Here is a 26,018-nt window from a genome sequence, read left to right as displayed (position 1 = left end):
ATAGTTGAATGTAAAAATATAATAATATCAGCTCTAAATGTGCATGCCGTCTCTCTTTGTGTATCTCTGTGCTGAAGACCTGCAGAACCCTCAGCCTTGGGCTCCACATGGAGGGAAGAGTGAACAGATAATCTTTAAACCAGCTGCTTCTGGGATCCCCTAATCTCTGTGGATTTCATCTTCTCTCAGAGGGTGTTCAAAGGCTCCACACTCACACAGTGTTGTTCCTCTATTGTTGGCCCACAGCTGTCTATGAGGAGAGAAACAGGTTTTAGGTGCCACGTCTTTGCTTTCTGATGTTACACTCTGTCCCTGGAACAAAGGGAAATGCTTGAACCTGATCTGCACACAGAACATAGTGTCACGCGAGCAACACTTTTCTAACGCTCAAAACATTCCCCCCCAGCTCAACCCACCCTCTGCTTTCTCCCCAAATGCCTCCCACACTCTTTGTATGCCTTCTCTTCTCTGCTTAGCCCAACCCCATAAATACAACCCCTCTGCTCCCCACCCCCGTCCATGCCCCTGCTTAGAAACATTTGGAGATGTCATGTTATGTTTGATGTGAGTTCTCTAGAGGCACAAAGTAACCATCACCACCCCCCCCCCCCCCAAAATGCTCTGCCACACTTCTGTCATTAAAGCTATAGATATCTGCACTATACTAATGGCCTATTAATTCAGTGATAAATCAATGTCACTCACTGTCACTCTTTTGCTTTCGGTGTTTATCTCAGACTGACCTCTGACTGTGTTGGGTCGTCTCACTATTTGTTGTAGCCCACTACCAAATTTTTTTAGCTATTGTTTTCCTGAATTTTAGCTATGTTGTTTGGACAATGTTTTAAAATGGTTGTAATGTATATGGTTGGTTCATGTATATGGTTTTAGGGGGTCGCATTTGATGTACACACTTGCACTTTAAATACTCAGTATGTGCTATTTCGGGGAAAATATGATTATCTCACTAGTTTTTCCCCCAAATTGAAACATAAGGTCCAAACCACGCTGACTTTTTTTGTGTATATTGTTATACCCATACTTATCAGTGGGTCCTGGAATTTCAGTGGCAGTAATAGAGTATGGTATTTTTACAGCATGTATGATTTTAGAAATAGAAAATGTCTATGCAAATGCAAAGAAAATGTCAAATAGCATTTATTCATAGGAAGTTGAATTAGGAAGTTACTGGGTAAGTAGATGTGCTGTTTCTCTAATCCATTCTTTTTTCATCTTGTGTTTGTTTGTAGATGTTAAAAAGGATTGGTCAGATCATGCGTTGTGGTGGGAGAAGAAGAAGACTTGGCTGCTAAAGACTCACTGGACTCTGGATAAGTACGGGATTCAGGCCGATGCCAGATTGCTCTTTACGCCTCAGCACAAGCTCTTGCGCCTGCAGCTGCCCAATATGAAACACATGAAGGTCAAAGTGAACTTCTCAGACCGCGTCTTCAAGGCAGTGTCCGATATCTGCAAAACCTTCAGTAAGTCTTTTTTCCTGTATACAGAGGAATAAATTGTGTTTCATGGTGTGTTTTTTTTGTTTTACTCATGATTATTGTAAATCTGATTGGCTACCTGCATTGTCTGTCTGTGTGTCCACACTCCTGTGCAGGAGGTTTTATCAAGCTGATAGCTCTGTTTTTCTAAAGCCTTCTGTAGTCTTCTTAAAATGTGATGTAGACTTGTGTTTCTCAGCACATACTAATTTGTTTTCCGTTAGTCTGGTTTTTTTGATGTAGACCCAATTTGAAATACTCTTGCCCTAAACATCTCACAAAAACAACAGTTTCTGTTTGTATATCCTGCATGAATGTCAAGTGTGTGTGTAGTTGTTGGCTCTTCTAATCTATGAAAAAGCACAGAGGATAGACTAAGGTACACTTTGTCTTATTTTGTAACTGAATTCCATCGGTGTAGCTTTTTTGTTGATTAAATCCCTGGAAATGTACTATTTACAAAAGAAACAGAACTTCAGTGAGGTTGTGAAAATTCCAGCTTGAGGGAGATGCTCCATTTGAGAGTAGGCTCTTCATAGAGTCAGCATTGTACATAAAATTAGAATGTGTATACTGATCAGCCAGAATATTAACACCACCACGACAATGACCAGTTGGTCATGCACTGTAAAGGTGCTCTGTGGCACCTAGACATGATGTTGGGAGAGCTCTGAAAGTTCCTTCAAGTTTTGAAAATAGTGCTGTTCACTCTCATCAATCAGCCTTAGGTGCCATGACTCTGTTGATGGTACACCAGTTCTTTCTTTATTAAACTGTGTTTTTGTTAAGTAATTGTTTACTCCCCAGTCCATACAGTCTTTATTTGTAAGTAAACTGGTTTTGTATGAACTTCTCAAAGTAACAAAGGCATTTGCATGTCTCTACAGTTTCCCCCACCAAGATATTCTGAATTTATTGCACATGTTCCACCTCATCCAGCTTTTCAAATGGGCAAAATGCTTACCACCAATCAGACCAGTTACCATTTACATATATCTGTCTTAAAAACAGTAATAGAAACAAAAATTTGGGAATTTGACTTTTTTTGGAACGTACAGCTGTACAAGCACTAGTGCACCTCAGGGAAATAATTAATTAATTTATTTTGGTCCCCCCCCCCACTTCCTTTCTAATATATAAACATCAATTAGATTAGATTAGATAACCTCTGGGTGTTTTGGTTGTCAAAACAGAGTGAATCATTTACTACTGTAACTATATTTTAATTTATTTCTTATTTTTCTTTGTTTCTTTTTTAATACACTCCTACATAATGTTTGCACAGATGCTTATAAAGAGAGAAATAACAGTCTTTGGTGTTGAACTGATAGTATCTGCTATGTGTTACTCCACTAACATGGTGCAGAACAAAATATCAATGCACTTCGCCATGTTTGGCATGCCTCTTCCTCTGCTATAATAAATCTATTTTAACCTCTGAGCGATTCAGGACAAATTGCTCTTGGCTGACTTTACGCATGCCTGAGTGACGTACAGTAACTTGCAGTGGATGGAGAGGGTCATTTTGTACATCTGTGTTCCACAGTTTGAGGTGTTATTATTTTGACCATAAAGTTCTCTTTACAACTCACCTGCCATGAATTTCACTGCTTCTGTTCTGAGATGGACAGAAGTACATAATGAACTGGGCTCGGTTTTTCTTCTAAAATTATATTTCCATGAGCTGTGTGACAGAAATATCACTGACTGTTTCCTCTGCTTTCACCTTTTGCTAGCTGTGCTGCACAGCTTTAGCACTGGGATGAAGACGGGAAGTTTACAGCCGTCCAACTGGCCACAGCTCCAGACAGACAGACCTAGTGCTGAATTCTTCTTGCAGCTGTGCGTGAGACTGAGACAATGACCATTCATTCCTTAGCTCTCATATGTTGGCTGGGCTCTCTGTCTTTCACACTTTGAGATTAATTTGCTTGAGAAATAGAGCGTTCTTTTAATCCGTTGGTCATGCAGTAGCAGTTTCCCAGGGTTCACAGGGCTTTAGTGGTATACTGACCATTTATGAGAGACTTGACTGACAGGTTTGAAAATAATTTCGTTGTACATGCTGTAAACTTACCATGGCCTGAAATGCACTTTTGAAAATCCATGCAGTGCTGGTTTCAATTACATTTCCTGTGCAATGACCAATTTATATTACCTAAAGTGACCCAGTCTGCTCTGAGCAAGCATGGGTTATACCAAATATCAGTTCACTAGCTGTGCATAGCTGAGAATATCATTAAATAGTGGTTATGCATATAGATAATGGCAAGGAATATTACCTTTAGATCAAGAGAATACAAATTTAGAGGAACAACACACAAAAAGGGGATCCCATTTCTTATTGTATTGAGTGCCTTAGAGCTTAAGCACTCTTAAGAACCGCTGTGTGAATAGGCATAGCTAAATGGTGATGAAACTGAATAAGCAGCAGTAACTATCAGTTGGTTCTAGTGACATGCTAAATGTCAGATGTCCTATTTTCCAGCTTAGCTTCCATGTGTATACTGCAGAAAATGGGCAGTGAGCAGCACATTATACGACGTTAACATTTTGCACAAATTGTTTTACACTCTATTTAATTAAAATTAATATTTTTCTTTGCTCTGAAAGTGTACTGCCGTGTTCAAACTACTCATTACCACACATATCTACCCCCTAGGAAGAGAAACACTGCTAACAATACAGTCTCAGTGTGGGTCACATTACACAGTGTGGGTGTGTGCTGTTTCAGTCTATATTTGTTACAGGATTAGACTGGATTTATTTTTTTTCACTGATACAGAAACTTTGTTGCCAATGGTCCTTGTTTGACTCAGAGAAGCATGCATACAAACACTATGAGGGTCAAGGACTAGATAATAATGAACTTTGTATTCAGGTGCTTTCTCCATTTTAAATCTCTGGATTTTTAAGCTTGGACATTTTGAAGAGATATGTGAGAGATGTGACCATCTGTCAAATTGGTAACAGGCTGTTATTTGGAGAAAATAAATTTGGATCGGAAATCATTACTTTAAGTGGAAAAGAGGAAGCAAATTGATGTTTAACCAGCATGGATGCTTAGACATCAGTGCTGGTAATATCCATGACTGTCAGCCCCTTTGACTCCTAAGTAAATGAATGGACAAAAGTATTGGTTTGGCTAGTGGTTGGTATTGACAGTTTCAGTAAGCTAACATGTGGAAGACTGTGGTTCAATTCCAGGTCTGGGTGACCGTGGAGCAACACTCGCAACACTACATTGGCCCACATATGTAATAGAAATAACCTTGTAAATGCCGTAAATGTATTGGAACATCTACACATTGGAACTATGGAAGTGTTTATATGATATGCCCTTCTAAATCCATATGTGTTAAAATTGAGTTGGTCCCCATTTGGAGCTATATAACAGCTCCCACTTTTCATTTACATCACACCATCCAACAAATGGCAATATGCATAATGATGTCAAGAATGTATGAAGCTGCTCAACCATTTAAGCCTATGCTTGGAAGCTCATTGCACAGTTTTTGTGCTGATTTTAATGCCAAGAGAGGTTTGGCTGCAGTCATTGAGTCAGCAATGCATTGAAGACTTATGCACTATGCTCCTCAGCACTCAGAGACCCAGCTCTGTAACATTTTATACAGTCTGACACTTGATTGCTGACTTGCTGTTCTTCCACCTTTAACACTCTCACAGTTGATTGTGGAAACTCTGTAGCCCCACCGGAGTTTAGTAAGCTCTTCATTCTTCATGGCTTGGTGCTTGATTTTATATGCCTGTCACATTGAAGCTGTATAAAGCACTTGCATTCAGTGATTAAAAGATGTCCTAGTACTTTTTATCCATGATGTGTATTTTGTGGGGCACAGTCATAGTATGTTCAGCAGGAGGGCCAAATACTGTCTCTTCTCTCAGCAAGGAAGAGACGGCAGATGGGTGCTTCCAATGATTTGCGCATGACTTGCTTGAGCTTGGAGCTCCGGTGCTACAAAGAAATAGCTCTTACTGGCCTGTTGAAAGGTAATTGAGCTAGTGGGGTATTCAGCCTTAATGTCAGTCATGCTGCTTCATTTACTGGCTCCGGCAGGTCGTGCCATCTCTAACGTCTAATGCCTTTAGTGTATCTCTTTTTATTTTTTTTATTATACTGTAATTGAAGAAAGTACCCTGTTTTATCCAAGCCTTTTTGCCCAGCTGACACTGCGGTCACAAGTTGTGTTGCTTTTACAGGCTTGTTGCTTTTTACATAGTCATGTGCATTTATATCAGCAGCGCACTTTTATAGTCAGTTGGTTTATAAATGAAATGGATTTTCAGGCCTTAAACTGATTGATTTTATTCAGCTGTTTTTTTTTTTTTTTTTTTTGCATTGTTTGACACTCCCATCCTGTTAACTGATATAAATATTTTCTATGGCAAACAAAGTATGTTTCTCTGAGCAACTAAAAAGTGTGATCTTAGTTTGTTTTAAAATTACTTTGTTATCTAACACCAGAATATTTAATTTGCTAATATTATTTATTCAAGTTTTTAAAGAAATACATTTCATTTCAAAAGCTGATTTTCTGAATCAAGCTCAGACAACTTGCACAGTTGATTGAGAGAAATGATGGATGAAAAAACAACAAAACAGATGAGAGTAAATCAGTATAACTGAGAGTAGAGCTTGCAGGCAAGGAGTGTATTGTAAGCAGTTCATTGGCTGTTGGACAGAGAGGAGATTGAGATTATTCTCGGATGAAAAATAAATGGGAGTGAAGGGGAGTACCGAGGAATTGAAAGAAAATTGCTGGTGAAGGAGTGCAGATCAAAATGTATTCAATTTGTCTTAATGGGGACAAGCCTGAGAAAGGATATTTGAAATGGTGTGTAGGACTGCAGGACAAATTATGCTGAAAAATGAAGAAGAAAAATACAGCAATATAGTTCCACAAGTCACTGCTTTATGAATAAGCTGTTTAATGAATTCACAGTTCAGTGGAGATTAAAGGTAGAACTTGATCGGTGTTCATAACCGTTATGTATGGTCCTTCTGGGGTCTCGGGACAAATCCCCTCAAATTTCTAGTGTCGCATACTACCTGTTGTCACATAACACCTAATGATCTGGTGATTGTATGAATCTCTTGATCATGGCTGCATGTTTTGTGTTTTGAGATGGAAAAAGACTGTTGTTTTGTATACTTTCTAATCCAGCAGTGAGCATAGCATTGAAACTGTTATGTATCCAGATTCAGTTAGCAGGTATTGTGGGCTGTTTTGTCTTGGCAGACTGTGTTACGACCTGCATTCCTGTCATTACTTTCCTCCCTTTCATGTGACTGATGAAACGAATATCTCTGTCCGTGTATTATTTACCCCCTCCCCGATGCCAAAAGGGTGGAGAGAAAGCTTCCCCCATCGAACTGGCTCCTTCTCAAACAGGTGCTTGTGCTGTCCAGCACCCAATCCAAAAAAAATGTTTTCAATAAGGCTTCTAAATGGGTTCTTAGTATAGACAGTAGTTGTGTATAGGACAGTGACAACAAAAAAAACCTTTTTAAACTTTTTGATTTTTTTTTAAAGTATGGTATAGGTTTAATACACACATCTTTAATAACCAAATCTACTACAGACTACAAGTTATGTGGTAACTTTAGGCTTTTACATTTGGTTTGATAGATAGACAACTTTGTGATCTTCATTTTAAAATCATTGAGGTTCTCTTTCCTGAACAGTTGTTCTAACAATCATATATTATTAATAGGCAGGACATTAGTTGTGTGCAATCCATCAAAAAGTTCTGAACGATCCTAGGTAATAATTTCTTTGTGATCTATAGACTATATCAGATATTCAAGTTTCAGACTTTAGTTGAAAGCAGGACAAGTTTGCAGGTTTTGTAATGTGGGTAGGATAATGTAGCTCATCTGTACAGAAAATGTGTATATCATATTGAAAATATTGGGTAAATTTGGATTATATCCCTCTGGGCAACTTTATTAATTATGGCATTCATTTGTAATGTGGGCTTTAAGGTAAGGCTCTGTCATTTGAATTATAATTAAAATGCAAATTCTAAAGGAAAATTATGGGGTTTTATGCAGCTTTTAGCAAGAAATAGTATTTCCTGCATGCTTTATCCATTTCTGGACATGCTGTCTAAAATTCGCCAAAATAAATGAATGAAACGATGGTAGCAGTGGACAAACAATCACCTTAATGTTGCTGTGATGAATCAAACAGAGACCTTTTTTCATTATCTTTTTTCTGCACTGTTCACTTTTTTTTGTGTGTGCCCTCCTCTTCACCTCCTAATGATCATTTATTAAGTGTGCTGAGTGGGCAGAAGACCAGTTGATAGTATAATGCATATACTCACTTTAATGGGCCTGACTGCACATTTCCTGACCTTAGAGTCAGCCAGCTTGATTGCCATTTATTGTCAGTTTAAGAAACCATCATCAGTTGACTCAAAATTCTATATCAATGCTCTATACTTGCTGCCACTAACTTCTTCACACCCTTCTTCATCCAGCCTTCAGAGCACTCATCTGCTCCACGCCTGCTCTCATATGGCTGTATAAGGCCAGACTCAGGGGAGAGAGAGAGAAAGAGAGAGAGCGAGAGGGAGAGAGAGAGAGAACGAACACCACCATCTGGTAGTTCTTAAAACCTCTGGAATGCTTTTGCTTTAGTAACACAAACTAAACAAGCAATTCTCGCCAAGCCAAGAAGTCCCCCTCCTTCCTCTGACACACACTCATTCTTTTCCCTGGCTGTGGAAAAGTGGGGGAGTGCAGGCTGTCCTGCAATAGTGCTTTTAATGCAAAGTAATGAAGCGCCAGAATTCTCAGAACAGGACAGAGAAATGCCAATCAATAAAACTCCTACGCCAGCAGTGGCCAGATTCTCTCAGACACTTCTGCATAGACCGAAAGATCCAGACGATGTCTCAGCTGGCGCTGCAGACTTTGAATATTTATCCTTTTAGATACCTGCTGGCAGAACCTTCTTCTGCTTGAAAAGCATTCTTAGATGTCAGAAAATTCATTATTAATGTTGATTGATGTGTCTCCTCTCAGCTCAGCCAAAAAGGAAAGGAGAAGAAAAGGAGCAGGTCTGCTTTAGCCATCATAGCTTGAAGAATTCTCCTCTTTTGCTCTGCCTCTCAGCTTTGTGCTCTGTACATGTATTACATTTAAACACCCTTTAAACATTGAGAGGACACTAAAAGTGTCATGCCCTTGCTTTGTCCTGAAAGACTTGGTCACTTTTTGGTTTCAATGCAGTTTTTAGTAGTATTGAAGCAGTATTGCGTGTGTGGACAACTAATGTTCTGAACAGTTATGGTAGTGGAACTTCATATTCAGGTAGTATTGCATAAATACTGTAAAGCTTTGTTGTTTGCATTCTTGGAAAGTTTAACACAGCTAGCGTATTTCAAAATTAGGCCAAAGCATGAAGGCATCTGAGTTTTATGAGCTGCGTAGAGCACTTTGTTTTCATTGTGTTTGTGTTTTCATAACTGTGGTGTTTATTTGAGAGTCCATACAGTACCACAATCTGGCAACAGAGTTTGTGACCGTTTTGAGTTATTGTATTTGCAAAGTGCAACTACGTGTAGCACACCAGTTATTTCTATTCCTCTCCGTCTCTGGTTGTTAATATATACAGAAATATTTTGTAATATTATAGTATTTGTATTTTATAGTTTTAGATGAAAATCTAGTTATTTGTAATTTATCTGCATTATATGATATTATAAAATTAGTATGTTTGTGGCAGGCAAATATGGTCTGTGTAAAAGAGCTGTGTAACTGCTTAAATATTTGTTTTATTGCTCTTCTTACCATTTGGGAAGTTTCTAATTGTCCGTGTTGGGAACACATCCTGACTACTCATCAAAAACCTTTCCCAATGATCCTGATGTTCAAGACAACACTTCACGTGCAAAGGCATTTGTATCCTCCTTTTAAGGATTTGAGTGATTTCAGATGTTTTATGTTGCACCCATTACTGACACAGACAGAGAAAAGCTCTTTAAAGTTGGCCACTCTAGAGCAGAACACAGAAGTCGAGTCAAATCACCATGCTCAATAAAATCCTGTAGATAGAGGGGTTTAAACACTTACAGTACTGGATTGTGGAACTGACTTCTCTAGAGTGGTGGAGCTCCAGCCAATACTTCTGGGATTGCCTCTTTTGATTATCAAGTAATCATCAGTAATCATTATCTTGAAAGCGGCATCTGGCTAGAATTGTCCATGTGAACAGAAAAGCAACTCTGTCTGAAATCACACCCACATTTTTTTCATTTTGTTATTTTATTCTATACATTTATTTTCCCAAGTGTGCTGAGGTTTATTCAGAGTCTACATTTAACGTAGCTCTAAAGGCTATCGTTACAGAGGAATCTGACACACACAAAGTTTTTTGTTGCAAAGTTAACTTGTGTGCAGCTGTTGGGATGTGCTCTGTGGGTTGGGCAGTGAGAGTCTGACCATAATAACTCCTTTTGTCTTGCAGATATCCGTCACCCTGAGGAGCTGTCTCTGTTGCGCAAGCCCCGTGACCCTAAGAAGAAGAAGAAAAAGCTAGAGGAGTTGGAAGAGGAGGCTCTGGAGCTGGAAGGTCCTCTGCTTACTCCTGGATCAGGTAGAGCTGCAGCTTTAATGTGACCTTTTCCTTCCTCACAGTTACCTGGGATCCATTGAGGCGAACTTGTGTTCAGTGATTCAACACTGAATGAATCCATCCATGCCAATCCAGTTCATCATCATCTGAGAGTATGTTTAAGCCTGATGAAAGCAGCATCAAGAAGAAGAACTGAATAACAGTTCTTCAGTAATTCAGTAAATAAGAAATGTGCCTCTGCCTTTAGCGATGTGGCTCTATATCGGTGTGCAGGGAAACAAAAGCGATTTTGTTATTTTGAGAGTGTGCCGAAATACGAATGTGTGGGCTTGGAACAAGCATATGATTTGCAATCGCACTGCGTGGTCTTTGGCTGTGTGGACCAAATGGTTTAAATTCCGCACATATTTGGTCACACTGCCATTTTGGAACAGACCAGGCAGCCATCATGCTATGCCCCACAGTGATGAAGTAAACCCACTTTAAGAGGCACCGAGGCTAGCCACTATCTCAGCCAGCGGCGCTGCCAAGGCTCCATGAATGGAGCTCATTGTCCCACCCTTGCCCCACCCCAGGCCCCCAGAACAGACATCCCACACGCAGACGCAGCTCATGGGCTGAGGGCCTGGAGCCAAGAGGTGGCAAGGGCCAGTGTGAAGGGTGACTTTTTCTGGACTCCAGCCTCCACCGTGAATCCCGCTCTTGTTCTTTCTTTATTAACATTTAACCCCAGGCTGACCCTGATTTGTGTAGTGCAGGGGTCCTACATGGTGTATGGAGCATATAAGAGATTTCCATGTTTTGCTCTACATAGGCTACAAAGGAACTTTTTCATCCACAAGCTGCCATGGGCCATTCCTGCTCAACAGGAAACGAGTTAAAGACTACTGTTTACTCCCTACTGGGAAGGGTTGGGTCAGCCGATAAGAATCGGTGCGATGCAGTTGATCTGGAGCAGTGCCTCCACTCCAATCCTAGGGTAGTCTAAATTAATATGTATTCTGTAGGTTTATCGTTGAGAAAACATTTTGAAAATAAGACCCCAACCACAGGTCAGAAAAGGTTAGGGCAGTATGAGGTATACAAAGAAAAACAAACTTTTTCTAAACTTTTACATTTTATTGTAAACCATTTTAACCCAAAATATGTTATGTTCTGGGTTGAGCAATCATATGGTGGAAATGTGTATCACACAGTTGTTCTTAAAGATATAAGAGATGTCCATGCATTAACAAAAAAATTATGTTACATACATTACAAAGGCAACGCTGTGAAGTAAGATGGTACAGGTAGTTGACTGACCAGATACAGGATGTGTAGAGAATTTTTTAATTAATTTTGAAATTACACATGTTAAGGTGTGTTAGCAGGAAGAATGGAACAAACAATTTTAAAGGCTTCATTGCTTGATGACCTTGGTTTTTGAAATATGTTGCAGACCTAAACCACGGGAATTAATGTACATTATATTGACAAATTAAGTTAAGTTTAATGAGCAGGGCATGAAATTTCTTGGGTTCATACTGTCTGCAATACAATAACAAACTAAATATAATTAACATTGTTTTATTTGTATTTTCTATACTGTTTCTTTTTCTGAATTAGGGTTGTCTCTACTCTCTGAGCAGAATTTTAAGATCAATCTTAATCATTCGTTTGGAGGTGTTCCTGTGAAAATAGTGCGGTTTCTCAAGCTTAGGTTTGAGTGGACTAAAGCTTAATGGTGTCCTTTTTCACGGTATGGGGCAACACTCCTGCTGTTGCAGCTGTTGTCTCCACTCTGCTGCTAGGAGAAGGACCGCACAGGCTCAATGGTATGGTGTGGTGCAGTTCCACACGGCTGAGAGTGATGGTAAAAATGACTAGGCTTGACAGAGTCTTGTGGACAGACTGGATCTCCTCCCCATTTTGGTTGGTAAACTCCTCAGACTGAGTCATAAATAGACTAATATAGGCTGCTGGCACCAGGTTACATGTGTTCATACTCCATCTTTAGCCTGGGCAAGGGCAAAATGACTCACGCTCTGAGATTTGTGACTGGTTTCCATCAGTAGGGATGTCCAAATTCTCTTTCTCCATGTTCTTTAACCTTTTCCTTTCCTCCTGCCTGTTAATCTCTTTAATCTGTCCTCTCTTTTTGTTTCTTTTCCTCTGCTTTTCCTCCTCTTTCTTCCCCAGCTTCTGAGGTAATTTACATCGGACCTGTGAAAGGTAAGGCTTCCTGTTTCTCTGTGCTTCTTTGCACTGCTTCCTCCACATCCCCTCACTAAAGAAATGCTGGAGCGGTCACCTGACAGCTGCTGCTCCTGTATGGTCTCCGCTGATGGGGATCATGTGATAGATTGTGCCCATGCAGAAAATGGAAGGGCTCGGCTCACTGCTTTTTGTTTTGCTTTTCACCCCGCCCCCCAAAACCCTTAATACGGTGTAAGACATTATCACTCTGATAGATATGAGCTTTAACCCAAGATAAAGAGCTCATGTGAAGAAATTGGGAATGTCCTGGATTATCTTAGAACTTTAGTAATATCCGTAGTCTGTGTGTTTTAAAGGGATTTTTTTTATTAAACTATCGCTTGGAGCCTTTAACACTGTATTTACTGAATGGCTTCACAAAAATGTGTGAACACGCACAGTAGGAGGAGCACTTCCTCATGCTGATTTGAATTATTTGTTTGTGTGCAAACAAACCCTGTCCTGGGGTATGGCTCAGTGTGCTTATCCAGCGAGTCTTTGTATGGATTAGGAGTTAGGAGATGTTAACATTCTTAGAGCCAGGCTGTGCTGACTATCTCCAAACTGTAAACTGGGCAGAGTAAACACTGTGACCTGCTGCTCTCACAGCAGGGCTGCAGTCCTTATCAGCTTTCTCTGCGAGTCTGACATTCCTTTAGGGAGCGGAAACCCTTCAGTGACCTTCTGCAGAGTTTGTGAGAACCTCCACGAGCCCTCCCCAAAGGCCTATGGATGAACTGGTCCTCTGGCCCTCTCCCGTTTCTCATGACCTCTCCCCCTCCACAATCCACTTCCTGTCCTGAATCATTGTGGCTTTACACTGCTAAACTGGTGGCTTGGCCTGCCTGCCTTTCAGCCAGTGGCACAGTATCTGTTCACCTCCGCTGTGAAGGGAAATGTTTGAAGTAAACTAGGTGTCAGTTTGATGAAGGGTTCTGATTTTGAGAGCAATACCAAGCATTTTATCTCAAAGCTCAAATTTATGTCAGAAACATTTAACTAAAAATTTAAGGACTGGTTTGCTGTAATTCTGTTTAGCTTTGTCTTGGGATAAGTTGCAGTGTCAGTGGTGACTCACTATTGTAAACTGTATTTCTGGGTTTGGGAAGCAATTCTGCCTATAACAGGAACAAATGCACATTTTTATTAATATCGGTACAAAATTTAAATAAGATTTGAATACAAGTCTAGGAGATAGGAAATAATCATCTGAAAAATCTTAATCTCAAAGTTCTTAAGATATCTTAAGGATATGTTGCCCAGCCCTAAGTAAACATATTGAATTGTTTTTTAAACTGCAGTACTGTAGGTAGTTATGTAGTTAACAACTTAAAAAAAGCTTAATTCATAATGTTGCTGTCAGTTTACATTTTTACTGTGACATGTTTTCCATAATTTAAATAATGGATCAACAGAAATACACCAGATGACTTGAAGTAAACTGTATGCACTGACTTCAATTGAACGGTCAACCTTTTAATTCAACACCTTAAAAAAAAAGAATGATCTTGTTTTGCCCCCACCTCTCTTCTTTTTTTGTGTAGTTGATGTTTAGGATAGGAGTTAATTTGTGAAACACAAACCATTTAAAATAGAACTTATTTGGATGTGTGTGTCACACCTACCCATGTTTACCTGCAAATAGTTTCTGGGATTTTGATTATGTTTACGTTTATAGTAATTTTTCCAGCTCTGGCATTTATGTGTTTCACACTGTGGTTCTTGTTCCTGTTTACACCCAAGCTGTACAGAACTGTGAAATAGCAATGAGCATTGCATTTTCTTCCTTTGAGTTAAACTGTGTAAAATGGAAAGGGCTGTTTTTGGGCAGCTGGTGAACAACCGAGCAATTCATTTCCAAGTTCTGCCTCCAAATTCTTAAAAAGTATGCCTTTGTCTACCTTGTTATATCCTGCTTCTTAGCATACCACCATAATTGGTATGGTTAAGTGAGACTGAGTGATTAAGTGGATTAAATGCTCATATGTGTACTGCTGTCAACATATATTTATTTTATTTAGAATATTAAGGTTTAATCTGTTGTGTATTTATAGCAGGCGGTTTTTGGTCCTGATCATATAGCTAATTCTAAAAGCTAGGCAGATTGTGTGATCCATATTTTGTGAGTTTCTGAAATATAAGTGATCAGTTGTGTGATTATATAACTTTAGCTTTTGTTTTGAATATGTTTTCAATGTGGCATCAAACATTAGCATTTTTATTGAATCAGGCCTGCTTTAAACTGCTTTATTACTTCAGGTGGTGGCGCTCATCAAAAGAATAGAGTAAACTGTGGTGAAAAGTATTGGTTATCAAGTTCTCTAAAACCAATCAATCCATAATTCTTTTTGTTATATATATATATATATATATATATATATATACTTATTTAGGAGTATTTTATCTTTCTCACACTCAATGCCATGAAGTATAATAGAGAATTTTCTTGCAATTCTTGAGGTGCCCTGTAATTTCCACCCCTAGTATTCGTCTCCAACACATTGATTGATCTCTAGTCATGACAGCTTTACGGCTAGATCATATCACTATTATTAACTTATTATTGTTTAGTTAAAGCATAATTTTTAACTCTTGATCATTAGTTAATGAATATAGGCCTTGAATTTTTATTTACTGAGGCATGCTTCAGACTTTAGACTGTATTACAGTTTATTTGGAGCTTCTGGTTTAAAGATTTCTTCCATTCAATTATTATAAATAAATGCTAGCTATCACAGCCCTGCAGCCTGAGCTTCAAGACCCCTCATGCTTCTGGTTGTGCTTTTTTGCTGTGTGCACCGAGAGGTTAAAAACATAGTTTTTTAACGTGCATCCGCATGTTGCCTCATTGAGAGTTAAATGCATTAAATTTAGCCGCATTATTGACTGTGTGAACAGCAAGTGTGGTTGGTTTTGTAGTGATGATGTGCTGGCACTGCATTGTGTTGTGGTGTTTATCTACCTCACTGCTTTTATAAGGAGCCACCTCAGGCATACATCTCCTGAATTTAAATTAAACATAGTCCTTGGCTAAAATTCCATATTTAAGAGGGTTCTCTGTTGGGAATCATCTTTAGTCTTGGACTAAGCTTAATGTGTGTGGTTTGCTGTACACGTTATAATACTTGTGCATCTCAAACTGATGACAAATTACTGATGCATATATTTAATTTCAGGGAGCATCTACTCCAGTCCTGGCCTCTACAGCAAGACAATGACTCCCACATATGACTCTCGAGACGGCAGCCCCCTTTCCCCTACTTCAGCCTGGTTTGGAGACAGTCCGTTATCTGAGGGCAATCCCAGTATCCTGGCTGTTAGTCAGCCCATTTCTTCACCCGACATATTGGTCAAACTCTACAAACCACCCTCTCTCCTGGATAAGGCCAAGATCAATCAGGGGTAAGTGCTGTATCCTGAATCTAGTAAGGGAGGGCTCTGTGATTTTATGAGGGTTCAGGCTGTAATTTGGCTTTATCTTCTGTGTATTCGGAAGGTGGCTGGACTCCTCCAGGTCTCTGATGGAACAAGACGTGAAGGAGAATGAAGTTCTTCTTTTGCGGTTCAAGTACCACAGCTTTTTTGACCTTAACCCAAAGGTTAGAACCTGTTATTTCGATAATCATACATTGTTTATTGGTATTAGTTTATTTATTTGGACCACATTAGCAGTACCAAAGTCCCAGTTCACACATGTTAATTTATTGTGACTAGTATTTGGAATGTATCCTGGTATTTAAGATGCATGAAGTGACCAGGTGTAAAAGGGGCCAAAGGTAAAGAAATTTAAAGCTTATTTACTTGTTAGGTCTATATGAACATGAAAGCATTGAAGACAGAGTTGTGTATGCTTTACAACACAAGCTTTATGAGTTTATTGTTAAGGAATAAGATATATTTACATTAAAATTATTCTACCTATTGCATTAGATTGAGGATTCGCATCTAAATATACTTGTTTTTTGTGCAAATGTCCAATTTTTTTTTAATTCACTACAATATATATATATATATATATATATATATATATATATATATATATATATATATATATATATATATATATATATATATATATATATATTATTTTTTTTTTTTTTTTTTTTTTTTTTTTTACTTTTTTTTTCTGTCTAAAGTATTTGTTTGTGTTTGGTTTGTATTGTTTTACTTGTCCACAACTATCACTGATATTGCAGTCACAGAGATGTGCTAAGAACTGTGAGCAGTTTTGGATGATTGACATTTTGCTCATAATCACCAACCACCATAAACACTAGGCTTTGATCAGGTAGTTGTTGCAGCTGACGCAGTAGGTGTGGTATAGAGGAAGTAGCTTTCAGAGGTGTCTTGTTTGCTCAGCTGGTAAGAACAAGCTGTGCTGGGGGTTATAGCTGTCTCTCTTTCCCCCCTGCAGTACGATGCCATCCGGGTGAACCAGCTGTATGAGCAGGCCAAATGGGCCATCCTGCTGGAGGAAATCGAGTGTACCGAGGAAGAGATGATGATGTTTGCTGCCCTTCAGGTAAGTAAGAATAAGGGGCTCAGCTGCACATTTGTCTGTTTGGATTCCAAAGGTGGGAGGTGCATTTCCAAAGCCTTATTAGGCTGTTGGGATTGCTTAGTAAGCCAGTGATGAGAGAGCATGCAGTGTTTATGTTGGGCTCCCTGCCCTGCCGCACTGTTAATGAATTGAATAGGCTCAGTGCCTGTAGACCAATGCTTTAGTTTTGGCCTCAGCTGCCATCTGCAAGCCAACAAAATACCGTATTTCTACAGTTTGTACATCCAGCAAGAATTGCTGTGTCATACTATTTTTTTAGTTTAGTTCAATAAACATAACTCAAATGGAAATGACAAATGGCCTACTAGAGATCCTCACACTGTGATGTGATGATCGTACTTACATCATGCTTAATATTAAAGCTCACATATACTAACAATCACTATTTTTTTTTTTCAAATCACCAAATAAAAAGTTTGCACAGGTTTGTAAATGAATAAGAAAGCTTGTACATCAGAAAAATCCTAAGGAATTTGACCCAGAATAGAAAGAGGAACATGAAGAAAGATTTTGAGGATCTAGGTGTTACAGAAGCCCCATTAGCCCCTTCGAAAGCCCCCTTGGCCTTGGAGACCCTACTATTTTAGATCATCGTAAAAGAGCTGAGTGACAAGACCCGAGGACGCCACACTGTCTTCACCCCCAATGTATATATAGAGTGGGTGTCCGATAGATGGAAGATGGGGCAGACCTGGACCACCCAGCCTAACATCCATCCATCTCCAGTAGCCATGCTGAAGAGGTGTTAGTTTTTCAGCATGGGATTTATTGAGGTGTATCTGGGGTTTAGTGTTTCTTTGCCGTGCACACGCTTGCTACAGGGGAGTTTAAATTAGACCGTCCTGCCTCTTTGCACCAGTCCTCAGTGGGTTTTGTCATCTGGATGAGTAGCTAAGGTTGGGGTTGGGTTTCAGGCTTGCTGGGCTGGAGGGTGTTTAGTGGCATCTGCATGTACCTGCAGCAGAAGTCTTTATAGAGCTTTACAACTCAATGAGTCATGTAATAAATGCTTAAATTATATTTTATGGGAAAAAATGTTTTATATAGCGCACAAAAGATTAAGCAGCTCTTTTTTCAGAACTGTTTAAAACATAACATGATCCTTTAAATGAAATCTTCAAGGAGAACAGAGATGAGGTCTGACTGACCTCACTGGTTCACGTTCTGAACAGTGGCCCCAGGGGTGAAGGTAGTGACATAAGGCCAGCTTTGTCCTCCATTTTGAAACTTGAGTTAGCTGTGTAGTGGTAGTGTGAAGCAGTGCCTTAAAATACGCCTGCCTTCTCAGACCATCTGCTCATTCACGTACAAGGTGAATAAATAGGGGGGTGCCCAGCTGTATAAATACCATTTGTCAACAAGTTGTATTTAGGGATGAGTCTAACAACTCAATTGTCATTTCCCCTCTGTGCTAAAAGCATATGACTCAACTTCAGAAAAATAAAGAGTGACTAAATTTTCTCATCAGAGTCGTCAACCTGTTGGAGTCTGTGTGGTGAGGAATTGGTTTGCTGTGGAAAATTAGATCATAGCTGAGTTACTGTTCATATCCAACACATAAATGAGACAATACTGGCCTTGAGCTGCTGTCAGATGCTCTATAATTTAGACTGGGAGGTAGTTACTGCTCATCTAATATGTGATACATTTTTGCTGTTGGATTTTTTTAGTATCACATCAACAAGCTGTCCATCATGTCTTCGGACAATCACATGAATAACAGTGAGAAGGAGGTGGATGAGGTGGATGCAGCGCTGTCTGATTTGGAGATCACCCTGGAGGGAGGAAAAACCTCCAATGCTCTGGTAAATTATAATTTTCATAATTCTCATTTATCATTTTCTGTCCTGAAAACTTTACTCCTTTTCAGAATGCGATTTAAAGGTATATTTAAATGTAGGTTTATGTTTGTGTTTTGTGTTGTGACTGAATCATATAAATGGAAAATAATCCTTCAGCCAAGTGATTGATTGTGTTCCTGTTCCTTTTCTATTGCAGGGTGATATTACATCCATTCCTGAGCTGGCAGATTATGTTAAAGTCTTCAAGTAAGTTGAATAAAGCAAAATATCTGTACACTTTGAACTGTTTCAGGCTTGGGAACTGATGTGAGCTTATCTCCGGTTGTAAATCTCAGAGTGGTTTTCCCAGGAATCAGGATCAGTAGGCTTAAGTAAACAAGCAGCAAAACAAATGGTGATTCCTTTAAAGATGTAGCTCACAAACCAGACTTTTTGATGTTTAACTCAATACAAATGCACTGTTTATATGTATGCATGTAAACAATTACATTAAATCCATGTAATTATAGGCTTTTACTGACAACCTTGTAAGAGAATAGTTTTTAGTGAAGGTATGAAACATAAGCTGTTATTATTTTTATCCTTATTTATGTGCCATAATTAAAAAAAAATGTAGCTGCTAAACAAGGAAGGAAACACTGTAGGCCCTTGTATACTGGGCTTTTCTTTACTTTTTACTTATTTCTTTACTCTCCCGATCTTAGGCCAAAAAAACTGACACTGAAAGGACCCAAGCAGTACTGGTGCACATTTAAAGACATCACAATTTCGTGCTACAAGAGCCGTGAGGAGGCTCATGGCATACCCGCCCACCAAATGAACCTGAGAGGTATTGACTGCTTCAGATTTAATTTTTTTCTGTAGTTACTTTTTGTAGTTTTGAAAGTATATAAAGTTGGGATCTACATTCTTTTTTTTCCAGGCTGTGAAGTGACTCCAGATGTTAATATTTCTGGTCAGAAATTCAACATCAAGTTGCTAATCCCAGTGGCGGATGGCATGAATGAGATCTGGCTGCGATGTGACACTGTGAGAAAGCCTCACCCACTCCCCACTAAAACACACACACGCTATTAACATTTACTGCTCACTGTAAAGGTTTATTGAGGTGCTTGCTTTGAACAGAGTAGCAGCTTTAGACTTTGTTTAGATGTTTTATTAAACTCAAAACTTTAATATTTTTTTTTTGACCCCTCACTTTTAGGAGAGGCAGTATGCCCAGTGGATGGCTGCCTGTCGCCTGGCCTCCAAAGGAAAGACAATGGCAGACAGCTCCTACAATCTGGAGGTCCAGAACATTCTCTCCTTCCTTAAGATGCAGCATATGAATCCAGACCCGCAGATCATTGAGCCAATCACCACCGATATTAACCCAGAGTGTCTGGTGTCCCCACGGTACCTAAAGAAGTACAAAAATAAACAGGTAACTGGAGACATTTTCACCCTTGTATGCCAGACAGTACATTACATACTTACCTTTGTTGCTGATGTTAAGGCTTTGCATTGTTTACACTTGCAGCCGATTAACATTGTTTTCGTGTGATGCACGTACTTATGTTTGCCATGAAGGTGTGTATTTAACAGGATAGAATGTCCTTAGCATGAATGGCCAACAGCTTGTTTGTTTACTATTCGTATGCAGAACACACTGCCATGTTTTCTTCTGTAGAAACAAAAGTTTCACAAAAAATACTTTGCAGCTACTTTCTGTGTATCAGTGCTTCTCTCGACCAGTAAGCAATTAGAGTCATAGGAAATGGACTCCCAATGGGCTTTCCACTTATGAAAACTGAAAGCTTGACTGTAGAAACAGAAGAGGCTGATGCGTTACACAACTTTGCTGCTAATGTGCTGGATTCTTTTTGCACATGAAATCCTGTCCCCTATTGTTAAAAAGTAAAAACAGATTTTAGCTCCAGCGTGTGTTCACACTTAACCCCTTCTCATTTAATAACTATTTGATTCCTGTGAAAAAGTGCATATGTGAAAGTGCTTTGTGAGTGTTATTAACACAGGCATTGAACCTGTAACAGCTCAGCTAGTCATGAATAATGAACTAAATATGCTGAAGAGGTCTTCAGTCCAAGAATCTCCAGGAATTCTACATTTTTGCTCTTTCCTGAAATGATACACCCTACAAGTCTGTTTAGATTCATTCTGAAGGTCTTGATAACCTGGCTTAGGAGTGCTGGGAGCTTGAATAGAAACCAATTATAGAGTGATTACTGATCCACTGCAACTGAACCAAAGCTCTGTGGAGTACAGGTCACTTTTATGTGGGAGTGCAGAATATATTATTGGAAAGGTTTTATGTCATAGAATTGCAGACCCAGACAGGACTAGAGAAAGATTGAGAAACCAAGGGTAAAGGCGGTGAAAGAGAGTAAAGAATTGATTGAATCTGGTGCTGGTATTCTGCCTGAGAAAAGGGTTTGAGGCCTTCCAGCTGGCTGCCTGGCATCAGGCTGTTCTCTAGAGGAATGTAGCCACACTGGCTACATGCATCTCCTCCCCTCTGTCTCTTATTTTTCCTGTTCTCCTTTTTCTTACCATGACAGGGTGAAGGACATTTAGCTGTGAAGATGACTAAACAGCAAATGAGCTAAATTGTGATTACATTTGAAACAAACTGTACAAAATTATAAATAAAATGTGGCCAAAAGCTTTCTGTCAGTAGCCTAGCTGAAATCTTTATTAGTTTTATTGTTGCATATTTTAAAATAAAGAAAAAGCAAAAGCAATTACAAAACTACAGTTTCAAAATATATATATAGAACAATGAACATTTTCAGCATCTCACAAAGCTCAATAATTGTTTGTCTTTTTACTTTTTGGAGCCGAACAGTTTTGGTTGCTGAATGTTTATTGCACCCCAAATTTAAAGCCTTTCACAGAGGTCTTATTTAATGTCACCTACTCCAATGTGTCATGATATTCATATTGTTCTCTGTGTATCAAATGGTGGAGTAAAATAAATTATACTGGTCAAAAATGATCAACATCTGGTAGATAAATCATGTAAAATGAGAACAATAAGTATTTTAATTTTGTATAAAACAGCAAAAATAGGGGGAAAACCAAATGTGTTCAACATTGATTGGCCTCTGATGTGACTATTGCACATTGGCACGATGTGATTGATAACAGTGCTGAAATGATGCAGCCTTAGGTAGAAGTATCTTGTAAAGAAAAACAATTAAAAGACCAAGGATTGAATCCATAAGGCAAAGTGTCTTGAACTTAATTTTGATTTTGGCCTGAATTGTAGGTCACAGTATGTGGCACATGTGTTAGTTGTTAAATTGTAGCGTAGCCCAGCACATGACTGTGTGTTTTGATGGATGCTGTGGCACTGCTGGAATTTGCCGAGTGTGGAAGTGATTAGAAGGCATGGGGGGTGGTGTTGTCTATGAAGGTGTAGCAGCCTTAAGTGATGAGTCAGAAATGGGCAGTGTGTGTGAACCCTGGTGTGTGTGTGTGTGTGTGTATGTGTGTGTGTGAGAGAGATTTTGAGAGTCTGGCATCACTGCAGACTGCTGAGGAGGCTGTTAAATAGTAACACAGGAAATAGCAGGAAATGCCTTATTAAAAGGAGGTGAAATGTACGTTCGCTGCAGTTTTGATGAAGCGTGGAACTTTTGCAGTTTTGCCGCAGAGTTCTGAAAGTGTGAGTGGAACAGTTCTAACTGTGCCATTTATTATATTTTTTTTTTTTTTTTACTCCAAATACCCTGCCCTGTTTTTTTTTTTTTTTTTTTTTCTCACTAAAACAGGAAGATGGGAAGGGAGTGTGCATCGTGAGGACGGGCAGTGGCCCTGGCTGAAGTCCAGAATTTGCTGTGTTTTTGAGGGGTGGTGGCTGGGTAGCGTCCGCCTCCCTTCCCAACTGCTCTCCACCCTGCTGTCGCTACATGAAAGCCTTTGAGCAGCGGATCCCCTGAGCCTGTCCTCGGGACTTTAAGGGGGGTGGGGCTGCAGAGAACAGGCGGGAAAGCAGCAGGAAATGAGAGCTGCCTGTGAATGTGGAGTGGGAAAGCAGTCTGGGACAAACAGCAGCCACCTTCAGCTTTGCAGAAGAGACAGAGTTGTTTGTTTTTCTTTTTCCTCTTTTGCCCACTCCTTCCTCTAATTCACTTCCCCCATAAGCTGGATGTTCTCTTCCAGACAAAAGCTTTTTTATTTTTTTAGTCCTAGATGACAAAGGCTTTAATTAGCACCACTATGTGGACTTTTGATGCCAGAATAGCCCATCTTTGCTAAAAAGCTTAGTGTATTAACAATCAACAAGAACAGAGCCGTTGCCAAATGGTGGGGCCTTCTGAGTCTTCTGTTCTGGCTGGGCTTTATTTTAGGCTTTGGCTCCCCCTAGTGGAAATAGTAAACTATGTACACAACATAATACAACATTTTTAGCATTGCAGTGATAAATTATGAAATATTTTATGTTGTTTACATTTATGCAGAAATCAAACTTGTTTGATTATTTTTAAACCCAAAAAACACCTGATGTTTTAAAAAAATGTCCTTTTATATAATAAACAGACAAAAAAAAACAAAATGTAGTATTCAAATGTTTTTTTTTTTTTAATTGAAACCCTTTTTTGGTACTATCATTTTTATAGAACCATCTGGAAAGATTTTCCTGCATCACACAAAATTCTTTAACATTGTAATGAACCATTTATACTTACAAATAGTTATAAGTTACCATTGCTCTATTGAGATTCGTTACCCTTCTTGGAAAAATATATTTCTCTTTTTTTTTGCTTTTATTTTTTGTTGCCCTTTTTGTTGAAATTTTCCCTGTTTGAAACCAAACCAAACAAAGAAGAAAGCACTTCAAGTTTACAAACAGAGCAAACTGTTATAACAAAAAATATACCTTATTTACAGCATTTCAGTTACTGATATTCATTACAGGTGAACTTTCAAATTGTTTTTCACAACTTGTGTGCGTTCTTGGCAGTGTTTCTGTGTTCTGTTATTTTTTTGTATATTTTTTAAGTGTATAGTTTCAACTGAAATAAATACATAAATATAATATATTGTGGTATACTGTTTTGACGTATCGTCCATCCTTAACAGAAGTTGGGCAACAGTGGTTTTGAAGAATGCCTGACTGTGCCAGGCTAGTAATGAAAGCGTACCTTGTTTACATTAATGCTTTCGCAATGTTATGTATTAATGTTTCTTTTTCCTCCCAAAAATATTTGTCAGTGCTCTACTCCTACTCCTTACATGCACACTCTGCCTCCTCCTTTCATGCCTCCAGCTGGAGTCTGCTGCATGAGCTTCTTCTGCTGCACCCTCACCTTTTGATGCTTTGTTTGATACTTGCTAATCTGTTGTGCTTGTTTGCTACTCTCTCACTTGCTTTATTTTTTTTTTTATTCCTGTTCTTTTTCTTCCTCCCCTTTTTGCTCTCCCCTGCCCCTCTTCAGCCAGGCTATATCAGGGACCTGGTAAGTGAAACGTGTTTGTCAGTTGCGGTGATGGTGTCTGTCTTGACTTTTGTCACTCACTTCCATTTTAGAGATTCTTCCACTAACTCATTTTGGGTGTAATGTAGGGTAGCTCAGTACTGTTCTAGTGGCTATTATTTACTCATCATTTATCAACATCATCTTAGTACTAACAAGTTGGATATTAATCCAGTGGTGGTGGTGTCAACATAACAAATGAAAAATAATGGTAGTTTGAAGCAGACAGATGAGGCACCTCTGTCCATCTGTGTTTGTTACAGTGAGTCATTAGCCATGGGGCCGAAGCAGCACTGCACTGTTTTGAGCTTTAATGTGGTTAGAAACGGATGGAGCTCACCACTGAGGCCTCTCTCAGGGGTGGGGAGCCTGTCTGCCTCATCACCTTTACTTGCACGCCTGTGGGGACCCTTAATATCTGCCATGTTTGGCATGCTTGATGACCGTTTGTTATGGCATGAATATTTGTGACCATCAAGATTCATGATGTCAGCGCTGTTTGAGTGTTTTAGTTTGTGTGTGGTTGATGAGGAAGGAGATGCTTAGTAACTGGAAGTGCTGACAGTAATTTGTGTGTGTGTGTGTTTTGTCTTCAGATCTCTGCTCGTATCCTGGAGGCCCATCAGAATGTGGCCCAGATGAGTCTGATTGAGGCCAAGATGCGCTTCATCCAGGCCTGGCAGTCACTGCCAGAGTTTGGGATCACTCATTTTCTGGCTAAGTGAGTGTTTTCTCCACAGTCTTTTTAATCGTGTTTACCAGCCTCCACACACCCTGATTCCTGCAGATGTTTTGTGCATCACTATAAACACACACACACCTGTTTTAGAGCTTATCATATTTTCATGATTTTTTTTAGAGAACAGTTCATACTTGCATAGTTACGAAACTCAAAATATACATATAACATTGTATGTGCAGGCATTAACACCACATTCACAATAACAAAATGCCAATTCAATTTATTCACACAAAAAAAGGACCTGTTTGTACAATGAAAACTGGGTCCAGTGCAAAATTGGCGTTATCTAATCCCCCGTGCTTAGTTTCCCATGCCAAAAGGATCATCCAAACTAGCTAAAAGCAAATCTCCTCTGAGCCATACAAAAATCCATTTGTTTTTGCCTTTTATCCTTAGTATATAATTTTTTAAGGATCTGCTGTAATTAAATGATGCTTGAGCACTATATGCAAGTCCTTATTGTAATTTTTCATTTTGGTCTTTCTAAGATTCCAAGGCAGTAAGAGAGAAGAGCTGATTGGCATCACTTACAACAGACTGATCCGCATAGATGCCAGCACCAGAGATGCCATCAAGACTTGGCGGTTCAGCAACATGAAACAGTGGAATGTCAACTGGGAGATCAAGATGGTATGGCTTTTTTTTTTTAACACTAATCAGACAAAACATTCAAACCACATCTTATCTTGTTACAGTGACACCTGTAAAGAGGTGGGATATATGTATTAGTTTGCAAAGAAACAGTTTAGGCAGGTGTTAGCTATAAGGCATTTTGGGGTGTTCCCAGTATGCAATGCTCAGATTAGAGCTATTTTGGTGGCTCAATATAAGGAAAATGGTGTTGATGTTAAATCCAGGTTTGTAGTATATTGTAATGTATATTGTATACCAGGTATATTGGAAAATCTGCTTATTCATTGTTAGTAGAGAATACAGTTGCACTGCCTCCCCCATGTCAAACTTTGGTATTTACTACTGTAGTAAATGACGGGTCTAGTTATTTTCTCCTGTGTAGTGTAATAAGACACAATGTCAACTAGTGTTCTGATATAGCAGTAGTTTTTCAAATTTTGCTAATAATAGCAGAACAAGG

General features: G+C 39.1%; 1 protein-coding gene across 4 annotated transcripts in view; it reads left to right on the top strand.

Moving 5' to 3' along the window:
* The window catches only part of fermt2 (FERM domain containing kindlin 2), a 44,650-nt gene that overhangs the window by 15,924 nt on the left and 2,708 nt on the right, over positions 1 to 26,018 (top strand). The window contains exons 3-16 of one of the 4 annotated variants that reach the window (XM_049463895.1): positions 1,251 to 1,484; positions 9,998 to 10,126; positions 12,284 to 12,316; positions 15,517 to 15,742; positions 15,837 to 15,939; positions 16,755 to 16,862; positions 18,572 to 18,706; positions 18,900 to 18,949; positions 19,408 to 19,532; positions 19,626 to 19,732; positions 19,908 to 20,126; positions 24,145 to 24,165; positions 24,780 to 24,904; positions 25,414 to 25,555. In XM_049463895.1, the coding sequence (XP_049319852.1) occupies positions 1,251 to 1,484; positions 9,998 to 10,126; positions 12,284 to 12,316; positions 15,517 to 15,742; positions 15,837 to 15,939; positions 16,755 to 16,862; positions 18,572 to 18,706; positions 18,900 to 18,949; positions 19,408 to 19,532; positions 19,626 to 19,732; positions 19,908 to 20,126; positions 24,145 to 24,165; positions 24,780 to 24,904; positions 25,414 to 25,555 (1,757 nt within the window). The remainder of the gene's footprint in view (positions 1 to 1,250; positions 1,485 to 9,997; positions 10,127 to 12,283; positions 12,317 to 15,516; positions 15,743 to 15,836; positions 15,940 to 16,754; positions 16,863 to 18,571; positions 18,707 to 18,899; positions 18,950 to 19,407; positions 19,533 to 19,625; positions 19,733 to 19,907; positions 20,127 to 24,144; positions 24,166 to 24,779; positions 24,905 to 25,413; positions 25,556 to 26,018) is intronic. The other 3 variants (XM_049463897.1, XM_049463896.1, XM_049463898.1) reach the window with 3 other exon arrangements.

Source organism: Astyanax mexicanus, chromosome 14 (assembly GCF_023375975.1).
Source record: "Astyanax mexicanus isolate ESR-SI-001 chromosome 14, AstMex3_surface, whole genome shotgun sequence".
NCBI lineage: Eukaryota > Metazoa > Chordata > Actinopteri > Characiformes > Acestrorhamphidae > Astyanax > Astyanax mexicanus.
Note: the sequence above shows the minus strand (reverse complement) of the source record. Positions and strands in the feature narration are given on the sequence as shown.